General features: G+C 43.2%; 1 protein-coding gene across 2 annotated transcripts in view; it reads left to right on the forward strand.

The window, feature by feature from the left end:
- The window catches only part of LOC115208525 (spastin-like), a 52,205-nt gene that overhangs the window by 1,672 nt on the left and 38,262 nt on the right, over positions 1 to 12,271 (forward strand). Inside the window, exons 2-4 of one of the 2 annotated variants that reach the window (XM_029776653.1) lie at positions 2,887 to 2,970; positions 5,344 to 5,427; positions 10,816 to 10,899. In XM_029776653.1, coding sequence (XP_029632513.1) covers positions 2,887 to 2,970; positions 5,344 to 5,427; positions 10,816 to 10,899 — 252 coding nt within the window. The remainder of the gene's footprint in view (positions 1 to 2,886; positions 2,971 to 5,343; positions 5,428 to 10,815; positions 10,900 to 12,271) is intronic. The other variant, XM_029776654.1, reaches the window with a different exon arrangement.

Consider the following 12,271-nt stretch of genomic DNA (forward strand, 5'->3'; position numbering starts at 1 on the left):
AAAGCCGAGGGGGATATGGTTATTAGCATAAAGTGGAGGGACTATGAAACTTGTATAAGCATAAAACTGTTTTAAAGGAGTGGACTGAGATTGAGTCCGGCAGTTGCTCCATGGACCAACTCAGCTTGTTAGTTTGTAATAAAGTCTATTTGAATTCATTCCGGTATCTGAGAGATATTATTAAACCAATATTTCCACTACAATTGCGAGGGACACCCACCAGTAGACCCAGCCCACTATTCGCTGCTTTATTTTTTTATCATGATGATCTAGTCTAACTAGCCTGCATAATTTAAGGTGCCAATGAATGTTTTACCGCTTGTTAAAAAAGGAAAATAACAAAGATGGGCTAGCCTGCATAAATTAAGGTGCCAATGAATGTGGATATGCTAAAACCAGCAAATAAATAGGCTTGGTCCTCCTTTGTGCCACCATCTTTTGGAAACCAGGATGGTTTATATTCCCAATATTACTGTCCACACACACACACACATAACACACACAGAGTAGGATATACAGTACAGCATGATATCTACTGCCTATCTGCATGTGCCTTTCTCCAATCTGTGTGATCCCAGGGGATCAATAGACATGTGCTGGGATGATGTGAGCTGACATGAATTGTTATTGTCAGCAGGGTGGAAAATGCCATCCGATTCTCTTTCCTCTCCCGAGTTGGCTGCGTCATCATGCATGGGCGAACTGAACGAATCGAGTTCCTCCCTGACTATTTACAATGTTCCAATGTACTGTAACTGGGGTGTAATCATTAGTCCAAACAGTTGGAAAAAGGAAGGTTTTGCAACTGAAACAAAAGTTTCTATTGGACAAATTCAGGTAGGTCCCTCCCCGTTTCATTCCACTTGTTTGCGTTTAAGAAACGCCTCCACTCAATACACAGGGGCCGGAGCACATAGGAAAACAGGCTACAGTCAGTGGGGCCTCTTGGTATGTTTTGAAAGGCCTAGGCTAGAGCATTCATCAAGATGGTGAGTTTGGTTAGTTAGACCCGTGTTTTCAATGCACACACCCAAAATGTATTATGTTTCTCCCAGACTCCTAGGTCTGTCATAAGCTAACCTCGTCACCAAGCAATTTTGCACAGCAGCGTCTTGAGTATACAGATACGCCAAACCTTTACTTTGCTGAAGGCAGACATCTGATCATCTGCTTTAGCATAGTAGTTGGAGTAAAGCAGAGATACTTGAAACCAGACTAATCTTCCAGCTCTAAAGACCCCCCCCCCCCCCCCCCACATCTGTATCCACGTCTTCTCTGCCAATGTTCGATTTACCTACTGAACTGGCTGGAATGACGTGCCAAAGGGCTTACTGTACTCTACCACTATACTGTACTTGCTCAAGTTTAGCCTAGTGCACACAGTTACACCAGTCCCAAACCATTTCATACATTCAAGGGTTGACTGTATATTATATATTTCTACCGCTCAGTGTTTTTTCGAGTAGGCATATATTGTAGTGTAGGAAGCCTCAACCAGGCCCCTCCCATATCAGACATCCCGTTTCTCTGTGTAGCACCATTGTGATTGCATGGGGAGAGAAAATGGTTTTGGCCTCACGGAACAAAGGGCCTGATTCAACGAGGGCCTTGGACTCTTTTGTGAGGCTTTTGTACGCTTAGCTCTCCCTCTGTGAGTGTGGAGAATGCCATCACTTTGAACATGAGTCCCCCAGTATGCCGCACTGTTGGCCCACATCTTTTGAAACAAACAACTGTGTTATCGAAATCTAGGTTTGTTGGGTTGTCTCACTGAAAGATGGGGCATTCCCAGTTGCTGTCTTGGTCTAAATGCCCTACTTAGTTTTTTTTTATCATGGTTGGACATTAGCTTATATATGGAAATAGATCTGGAATGTTTTTCATATCTTATCGTAAGTCATGACCTTTTCAATGAAGGCTAAGCCTATATCACATCCGTCTATTAATTTGCAATTAAAGGCTCTGGCCTATATCATGCCCCTAAGTAACCTAAACCTGTAGAGATGTGTGGTGGTTTGAAGTGAAAGTCAAATCCATCTTATTTATTTATATATTGAAATGGAGGAGGGCAGGAGTGGCAGCTATCATTGTCTTTAAATGGCTAGAGAGGATACAATGACAGTTCTCATATTGATAAGATCCTAATAGAAGTAACGCATATGCCACAGCAGGGTCTGTTCATCTGGGCATGTAACGGAAAAACTGAAATCAGCGATTCTTATTCGACAATTCCTCCCTGTTTCAGCCTGTTTTTCAGTTCAGTGCCAAATGACCACAACTCGGCTGAACCCAATAGAATTTCAGGCCTGTCTGCCTGCCTTGGGGATTAGGGAGCCCCGGTCTCAATAATACTCAGAATCACTCATAAGGAGTGGATATGCTGTATATTCCCACAGCTGTGAAAATCAGTCTTATGACTTGACACTGCTCCACGCCAGAGGGGTTTAAGAGACTGGGTCAGTCATGTGAAATGATACCTTATAGTTCACGTCATTATGGTTTGATCCATGAATCTCTGTACTTTTTGTTTGAGGTCATGATTGACTGTCTGTCATGCCATGCCAAATGTTTGTTTTTGCTATTCTTCCAATGCCTCTTGAGATGCTATACCTTTAGGCAACACAAAGCATGTTAAATTTGTAGGCTAAAACATGTAGGCCTAAAGCATGTAAAATATGTAGGCTAACACATGTAGGCCTAAAGCATGTAAAATATGTATTGTAGACTAAAGGATGCTTAGCCTCCTGCAAAATTACTAAATATCTCATCCTTTTACGTTGGCTCTTATTTGACTGTGAGCAATGATTTTGTATGAACTCTAACCTCAAAATGCTTTTTTTCTGTGCCTGTCTGACTGGCCCGACCTTGTGGTTTGTGTGTTACTAGTGCACAAGGAACAGGCAGTCCAGTGGTACAAACGCGGAATCGCAGAGCTCGAGAGGGGCATTGCGATCGAGGTAGCTGAAAATGGTGAGTTGGCTGTGCATACTTTGCTGTATTTAGTATTTCCAAGGACCTACAGTCGTGGCCAACAGTTTTGAGAATGACACAAATATAAATGTTCACAAAGTCTGCTGCCTCAGTTTGTATGATGGCAATTTGCATATACTCCAGAATGTTATGAAGAGTGATCAGATGAATTGCAATTAATTGCAAAGTCCCTCTTTGCCATGCAAATGAACTGAATCCCCCCAAAACATTTCCACTGCATTTCAGCCCTGCCACAAAAGGGCCAGCTGACATCATGTCAGTGATTCTCTCGTTAACACAGGTCTGAGTGTTGACGAGGACACGGCTGGAGATCACTCTGTCATGCTGATTGAGTTCGAATAACAGACTCGAAGCTTCAAAAGGAGGGTGGTGCTTGGAATCATTGTTCTTCCTCTGTCAACCATGGTTACCTGCAAGGAAACATGTGCCGTCATCATTGCTTCGCACAAAAAGGGCTTCACAGGCAAGGATATTGCTGCCAGTAAGATTGCACCTAAATCAACCATTTATCGGATCATCAAGAACTTTAAGGAAAGCGGTTCAATTGTTGTGGAGAAGGCTTCAGGGCGCCCAAGAAAGTCCAGCAAGCGCCAGGAGAGTCTCCTAAAGTTGATTCAGCTGTGGGATCGGGGCACCACCAGTACAGAGTTTGCACAGTGAGGCGAAGACTTTTGGAGGATGGCCTGGTGTCAAGAAGGGCAGCAAAGAAGCCACTTCTCTCCAGGAAAAACATCAGGGACAGACTGATATTCTGCAAAAGGTACAGGGATTGGACTGCTGAGGACTGGGGTAAAGTCATTTTCTCTGATGAATCCCCTTTCCGATTGTTTGGGGCATCCGGAAAAAAGCTTGTCCAGAGAAGACAAGGTGAGCGCTACCATCAGTCCTGTGTCATGCCAACAGTAAAGCATCCTGAGACCATTCATGTGTGGGGTTGCTTCTCAGCCAAGGGAGTGGGCTCACTCACAATTTTGCCTAAGAACACAGCCATGAATAAAGAATGGTACCAACACATCCTCCGAGTGCAACTTCTCCCAACCATCCAGGAACAGTTTGGTGACGAACAATGCCTTTTCCAGCATGATGGAGCACCTTGCCATAAGGCAAAAGTGATAACTAAGTGGCTCGGGGAACAAAACATTGATATTTTGGGTCCATGGCCAGGAAACTCCCCAGACCTTAATCCCATTGAGAACTTGTGGTCAATCTTCAAGATGCGGGTGGACAAACAAAAACCCACAAAGTCAGACAAACTCCAAGCATTGATTATGCAAGTATGGGCTGCCATCAGTCAGGATGTGGCCTAGAAGTTAATTGACAGTATGCCAGGGCGGATTGCAGAGGTCTTGAAAAAGAAGGGTCAACACTGCAAATATTGACTCTTTGCATCAACTTCATGTAATTTTTTATGTATTTTATTTTTTTTACCTTATATTTAACCAGGTAGGCTAGTTGAGAACAAGTTCTCATTTGCAACTGCGACCTGGCCAAGATAAAGCATAGCAATTTGACACGTACAACAACACAGAGTTACACATGGATTAAACAAAACATACAGTCAATAATACAGTAGAACAAAAGAAAACAAAAAGTCTATATACAGTGAGTGCAAATGAGAAGTTAAGGCAATAAATAGGCCATGGTGGTGAAGTAATTACAATATAGCAATTAAACACTGGAATGGTAGATGTGCAGAAGATGAATGTGCAGTAGAGATACTGGGGTGCAAAGGAGCAAGATAAATAAATAAATAAATACAGTATGGGGATGAGGTAGGTAGATAGATGGGCTCTTTACAGATGGGCTATGTACAGGTGCAGTGATCTGTGAGCTGCTCTGACAGCTGGTGCTTAAAGCTAGTGGGGGAGATATGAGTCTCCAGCTTCTAAGGATTGTCAGTAAAAGCCTTTGTCACTTATGAAATGCTTGTAATTATACTTCAGTATTCCATAGTAACATCTGACAAAAATATCTAAAGACACTGAAGCAGCAAACTTTGTGGAAATTAATATTTGTGTCATTCTCAAAACTTTTGGCCACGACTGTAGTGCAGATTTCCTTAACATCTCTGGTCCCGGAGAGCTAGTGATATGCAGGGTTTTAATTCAGCCTAGCGTTAACACACATGGTTCAGCTAACCATGGTCCTGATTGAAGACCATGCTCAGCTGATTATTGTAATCACCTAGTGTGTGGCTGCTAGGTTGGAACAAAAACTTGCATACCCAGTAGCTCTAAGACTGGAGTTGGAGAACTCTGCTGTAGCAAAAAAAATTAAATACAGGAGTGTAAAACAAGGATGAAAACTGCTATTTTACTAATAGATTTGTTTTTATTCTCTCTTCTCTTCCAGGCGAGAAATATGAACGTGATAAACGTCTACAGGCCAAGATGATCACCAATCTGATCATGGCAAAGGATCGCCTGGAGCTTTTAGGTGAGAATCAAGCATTTGGACACATTTTTGAATGTCTTGCCTTCCGTTTGCACATTGATACCGCATGGCACCTTCTGAACGGCTGCATGCATGTTGAATGCGTGGCAGGACATTGTTTTATTGTGTGACATTTGTTGCTTTTCATGCTAGCTTAGATATGTCTGTTAGCTTTATATGGACTGATTTCAGTGCCAACAGAAATTGTATTTGAATTACATCATTTTGAATTTGTATAACGATATTGAATGTGAATGTAATATTTATGAATTTGTAATGCACAAATTAAAAAATTGAATTCATAAGTTGTACTTGTATTTTCAGGATTTGGAACTGAATTGAATGAATATTGCATTCCGTTTTAAAATTCTATTTGAATTTAATTGAATATTCAAATTCAATATTTAAATCAAATCAAATTTGAATTGTCACTTGCTTTGTAAAGAGGTGTAGACTAACATTGAAATGCTTACTTATGGGCCCTTCCCAACAATGCAGAATACAATTAATAACAAAAAAAATTGTACAGTCGTGGCCAAAAGTTTTGAGAAAGACACAAATATGAATTTTCATAGAGTTTGCTGCTTCAGTGTCTTTAGATATTTTTGTCAGATGTTACTATGGAATACTGAAGTATAATTACAAGCATTTCATAGGTGTCAAAGACTTTAATTGACAATTACATGAAGTTGATGCAAAGAGTCAATATTTGCAGTGTTGACCCTTCTTTTTCAAGACCTCTGCAATCCGCCCTGGCATGCTGTCAATTAACTTCTGGGCCACATCCTGACTGATGGCAGCCCATTCTTGCATAATCAATGCTTGGAGTTTGTCAGACTTTGTGGGTTTTTGTTTGTCCACCCGCCTCTTGAGGATTGACCACAAGTTCTCAATGGGATTAAGGTCTGGGGAGTTTCCTGGCCATGGGCCCAAAATATCGATGTTTTGTTCCCCGGGCCACTTAGTTATCGCTTTTTCCTTATGGCAAGGTGCTCCATCATATGAATGGTCTCAGGATGCTTTACTGTTGGCATGACACAGGACTGACGGTAGCGCTCACCTTGTCTTCTCTGGACAAGCTTTTTTCCGGGTGCCCCAAACAATCAGAAAGGGGATTCATCAGAGAAAATGACTTTACCCCAGTCCTCAGCAGTCCAATCCCTGTACCTTTTGCAGAATATCAGTCTGTCCCTGATGTTTTTCCTGGAGAGAAGTGGCTTCTTTGCTGCACTCCTTGACACCAGGCCATCCTCCAAAAGTCTTCGCCTCACTGTGCGTGCAGATGCACTCACACCTGCAGATGCACTCACACCTGCCTGCTGCCATTCCTGAGCAAGCTCTGTACTGGTGGTGCCCCGATCCTGCAGCTGAATCAACTTTAGGAGACGGTCCTGGTGCATGCTGGACTTTCTTGGGCGCCCTGAAGCCTTCTTCACAACAATTGAACCGCTCTCCTTGAAGTTCTTGATGATCCAAGAAATGGTTGATTTAGGTGCAATCTTACTGACAGCAATATCCTTGCCTGTGAAGCCCTTTTTGTGCAAAGCAATGATGATGGCACGTGTTTCCTTGAAGGTAACCATGGTTGACAGAGGAAGAACAATGATTCCAAGCACCTCCCTCCTTTTGAAGCTTCCAGTCTGTTATTTGAACTCAATCAGCATGACAGAGTGATCTCCAGCCTTGTCCTCGTTAACACTCACACCTGTGTTAACGAGAGAATCACTGACATGATGTCAGCTGGTCCTTTTGTGGCAGGGCTGAAATGCAGTGGAAATGTTTTTTGGGGATTCAGTTCATTTCCATGGCAAAGAGGGACTTTGCAATTAATTGCAATTCATCTGATCATTCTTCATAACATTCTGGAGTATATGCAAATTGCCATCATACAAACTGAGGCAGCAGACTTTGTGAAAATTAATATTTGTGTCATTCTCCAAACTGTTGGCCATGACTGTACAATGGGGAATAAATATGCAATGATAGCTTGGCTATATACACGGGGTACCAGTACCAAGTGGATGTGCATGGGTACGAGGAAATTGAGGTAGATACTGCATGTACATATAGGTAGGGGTAAAGTGACTAGGCAACAGGATAGATAAGACTGTAGCAGCAGTGTGTGTGTGTGTGTGTGTGTGTATGTGTGTGTGTATGTGTTGGAGTGTCAGTACTATATGTGTGAGTGTGTGGTTAGAGTCCAGTGTGTGTGCATAGAGTGAAAAATAGTTAGTGCAAAAAGGGTCAATGCAGATAGTCCGGGTAGCTATTTGCTTAACTATTTAGCAGTCTTATGGCTTGGGGGTGTAGAAGCTGTTCAGGAGCCTTTTGGTCCCAGATTTAGCACTCTGGTACCACTTGCTGTGACTTGGGTGGCTGGAGTGTTTGAACATTTTTAGGGCCTTCCTTTGACACCACCTGGTATAGAGGTCCTGGGTGGCAGGGAGTTTGACCCCAGTGATGTACTGGGCCGTACGTACTACCCTCTGTAGCGCCTTGCCGTTGGATGCCGATGCAGCCAATCAAGATGCCCTCAATTTGAGGATTTGAGGGCCCATGACAAATCTTTTCAGCCTCCTGAGGGGGAAGAGGGGTTGTCGTGCCCTTTTCACAACTGTGTTGGTGTGTTTGGACCATGATAGGTCCTTAGCGATGTGCACACAGAGAAACTTGCAGCTCACGACCCGCTCCGCTACAGCCTCGTCGATGTGAATGAGGGCATGTTTGGCCCTCTGTTTCTTGTAGTCCACGATAAACTTCTTTGTTTTGCCCACATTGAGGGAGAGGTTGTTGTCCTAGCACCACACTGCCAGGTCTCTGACCTCCTCCCTAAAAGCTGTCTCATCGTTGTTGGTGATCAGGCCCACCACAGTTGTCACATCACACTTCTACATTAATGTGGATGCCACCATGATTACGGATAATCCTGAATGAATCGTGAATATTGATGAGTGAGAAAGTTAGAGGCACAAATATACCCTAAGACAGGTGAGGTTAGCATTTTTTGGGGGGGTACGTCATTTATGCCTCTAACTTTCTAACTCATCATTATTCACGGTAGCATCCACATTAATATAGATGTGTTTAGAAAAATATTATATTCTTATTTAGAATATTTATTTACAATATAATTGACTCCAAAATGACATCCCCAAGGTAATATTTTATAGCCCAAACACTAGAGCAAAATTCATAGGAAGAAAATAAATTAAACATTTATTTTACTAGGCAAGTCAGTTAAGAACAAATTCTTATTTACAATGACGGCCTACTCCGTCCAAACCCTGGGCCAATTGTGCGCCGCCCTATGGGACTCCCAATCACTGGATGTGATGCAGCCTGGATTCGAACCAGGGACTCCAGTGACAGCTCTTGCACTGAGATGCAGTGCCTTAGACCACTGTGCCACTTGGGAGCCTAACATGCCACATTGCCTTTAGAAACCACCAGAAGCTTCTGTTTAACACAGAGAGTGTTTGATTCTGTCTGTTCTCCTGTACCATTCCTGGCTGGCAAATTAACATGATGGTGTCTCTGGTTTTGAATAAGAATTTGGAGGGCTGAATATTTTTTCGGGGAATCTGACTGCATCTGAGAAGTTGAATATATGAAACTTTGATCAACTTGAAATTATAGTTTAACTTCGTACACAAGACAATGAATGCAATATTTACCACATTGAAACTGAATGCATAAATATTGAATTTGAATATTCAATTAAATTGAAATATAATTTTAAAACCAAATGAAATTATTCATTCAATTTGTCGATTACAAATTCAAAATTATTTAAGTGAAATTAAATATACAAATTCAAAATTATGGAATTTAAATACAATTGCTGTTGGCACTGAAATCTCTCCATAGCTTTGTATCTCTTGGAGAAAGAACATGTAAAGCCTGTATACACTGAGTGTACAAAATATTTCCATGACATAGACTGACCAGGGGAATCCAGTGAAAGCTATGATCCCTTATTGATGTCATCTGTTAAATCCACTTCAGTCAGTGTAGATGAAGGGAGGAGACAGGTTAAAGAAGGATTTTTTTCAGAGAGACATGGATTCTGTATGTGTGCCGTTCAGAGGGTGACTGGGCAAGACAAAATATGTAAGTGCTTTTGAACACACTATGGTAGTAGCTGCCAGGCGCACCGGTTTGAGTGTGACAGGGACTGCAATGCTGCTGTGTTTTCCACGCTCAACAGTTTCCCATGTGTATCAAGAATGGTCCACCAGGGCCGGCAGGGATGTGCTTGTCCCATCGTGCACTAGCGACTCCTGTGGCGGGCCAGTGGTGCGGCTGGCTTCCGGGTTAAGTGCGCATTGTGTCAAGAAGCAGTGCTGCTTGGTTGGGTTGTGTTTCAGAGGATGCACGGCTCTCGACCTTCGCCTCTCCTGAGTCCGTACGGGAGTTGTAGCAATGAGACAAGACTGTAACTACCAATTGGATGCCACAAAATTGGGGAGAAAAAGGGGGCAAAAAAAATAAAATAAAGAATGGTCCCCTACCCAGGGGACATCCAGCCAACTTGACACAAATGTGGGAAGCATTGCAGTCAACATGGGCCAGCATCCCTGTGGTACGCTTTTTACACCTTGTAGTCCATGCCCTGACGAATTCACGCTGTTCTGAGGGCAAAAGGGGAGACAAGTCAATATTAGGAAGGGGTTCCTAATGTTTTGTACACTCAGTGTAAATTCACATACATACTTTTTGTATTGACATCACATGACTTCCAAACTACAATGTACTTTATGCACCAAAAGGGATTAGGCACTAAATACTCCAGTGCCTTTTTAATAAACCCGTAATGGACACCCCAAAACATGTTTTAATTCTTTAAATGATAGAATTTGTAAATTATGGTAAAAGTCCACTCAGCGGTCCCCCAAAGTTGTTTCAGAAGCTTCTCGTCATTCCACAGCTGGCTACAACATTATCCTGAGTCATGTTCATTAGGCACAAAACCTAAGATAACAAACCTAGACTTGTCCAATAAGAAATGTTAATTTTCCTTTTGCGTTGCAGAACATTTTAAAACATTTCCCGAATGAACACGGCCCTACTCTTGGTGTTTGATTCGTCCTGGTTGGAAATGGCTGCTATGTTTGGCTTTGCTGCCTCGACACTGAAATGTTGACAGTCCACTCAGCCATACCCCATATGCCTCATTCTTGGATGTGGCATGACAACTTAACTTAGGCACCATCCCAAAACATTGCTGTTCGTCTCCCATTCAAAGAATAATGGCGTAGGCGCCCCTTATTTTATTTGTTTATTTAAAATATAATTTCCTTTTCTTCTCCTTTTCCCTCCCTTCTCCGATTCGCCTATTCCCTTTCCCAATTTCATTTTGTTTTTGTTGTTATTGTCATTCCTGTTGTGTAGAAAAGCTGCGTTCAGGGCCAGCTCAGAGAGACATCTATGCAGAGAGCTCAAACCAGTCATACCATAACGGTTATCTACGCTCAGGTGGGTGCTACCGGGAATCTGCTTTCAGGTGTCATGACTGGTTTCTTATGAGTGTTTTTCAGGGGTGTCATTGTTCCTGATTATTCAGGAATTTCTGACTTTATTCTCTTCATAAACTCAGCAAAAAAAGAAATGTCCCTCTTTCAAGACCCTGTCTTTCAAAGATAATTAACAAAAATCCAAATAACTTCACAGATCTTCCTTGTAAAGGGTTTAAATACTGTTTCCCATGCTTGTTCAATGAACCATAAACAACTAATGAACATGCACCTGTGGAGTGGTCGTTAAGACACTAACAGCTTACAGACGGTAGGCAATTAAGGTCACGGTTATGAAAACTTAAGACACTAAAGAGGCCTTTCTACTGACTGAAAAAGCACCAAAAGAAAGATGCCCCGGGTCCCAGCTCATCTGCGTGAACGTACCTTAGGCATGCTGCAAGGAGGCATGAGGATTGCAGATGTGGCTAGGGCAATAAATTGCAACGTCCATACTGTGAGACGCCTAAGACAGCGCTACAGGGAGACAGGATGGACAGCTGATCGTCCTCGCAGTGGCAGACCACATGTAACAACACCTGCACAGGATCGGTACATCTGAACATCACACCTGCGGGACAGGTACAGGATGGCAACAACAACTGCCCGAGTTACACCAGGAACGCACAATCCCTCCATCAGTGCTCAGACTGTCCTCAAAAGGCGGAGAGAGGTTGGACTGAGGGCTTGTAGGCCTGTTGTAAGGCAGGTCCTCACCAGACATCACCGGCAGCAACGTCGCCTATGGGCACAAACCCACTGTCGCTGGACCAGACAGGACTGGAAAAAAGTGCTCTTCACTGACGAGTCACGGTTTTGTCTCACCAGGGGTGATGGTCGGATTCGCGTTTATCGTCGGAGGAATGAGCGTTACACCGAGGCCTGTACTCTGTGGAGCGGGATCGATTTGGAGTTGGAGGGTCCATCATGGTCTGGGGCGGTGTGTCACAGTATCATCAGACTGAGCTTGTTGTCATTGCAGGCAATCTCAACGCTGTGCGTTACAGGGAAGACATCCTCCTCCCTCGTGTGGTACCTTTCCTGCAGGCTCATCCTGACCCTCCAGGATGACAATGCCACCAGCCATACTGCTCATTCTGTGCATGATTTCCTGCAAGACAGGAACGTCAGTGTTCTGCCATGGCAAGCGAAGAGCCCGAATCTCAATCCCATTGAGCACGTCTGGGACCTGTTGGTTTGGAGGGTGAGGGCTAGGGCCATTCCCCCCCAGAAATGTCCGGGAACTTGCGGTTGACTTGGTGGAAGAGTGGAGTAACATCTCACAGCAAGAACTGGCAAATGTGGTGCAGTCCATGAGGAGGAGATGCACTGCA

This window comes from Salmo trutta, chromosome 14 (assembly GCF_901001165.1).
Source record: "Salmo trutta chromosome 14, fSalTru1.1, whole genome shotgun sequence".
Lineage (NCBI taxonomy): Eukaryota > Metazoa > Chordata > Actinopteri > Salmoniformes > Salmonidae > Salmo > Salmo trutta.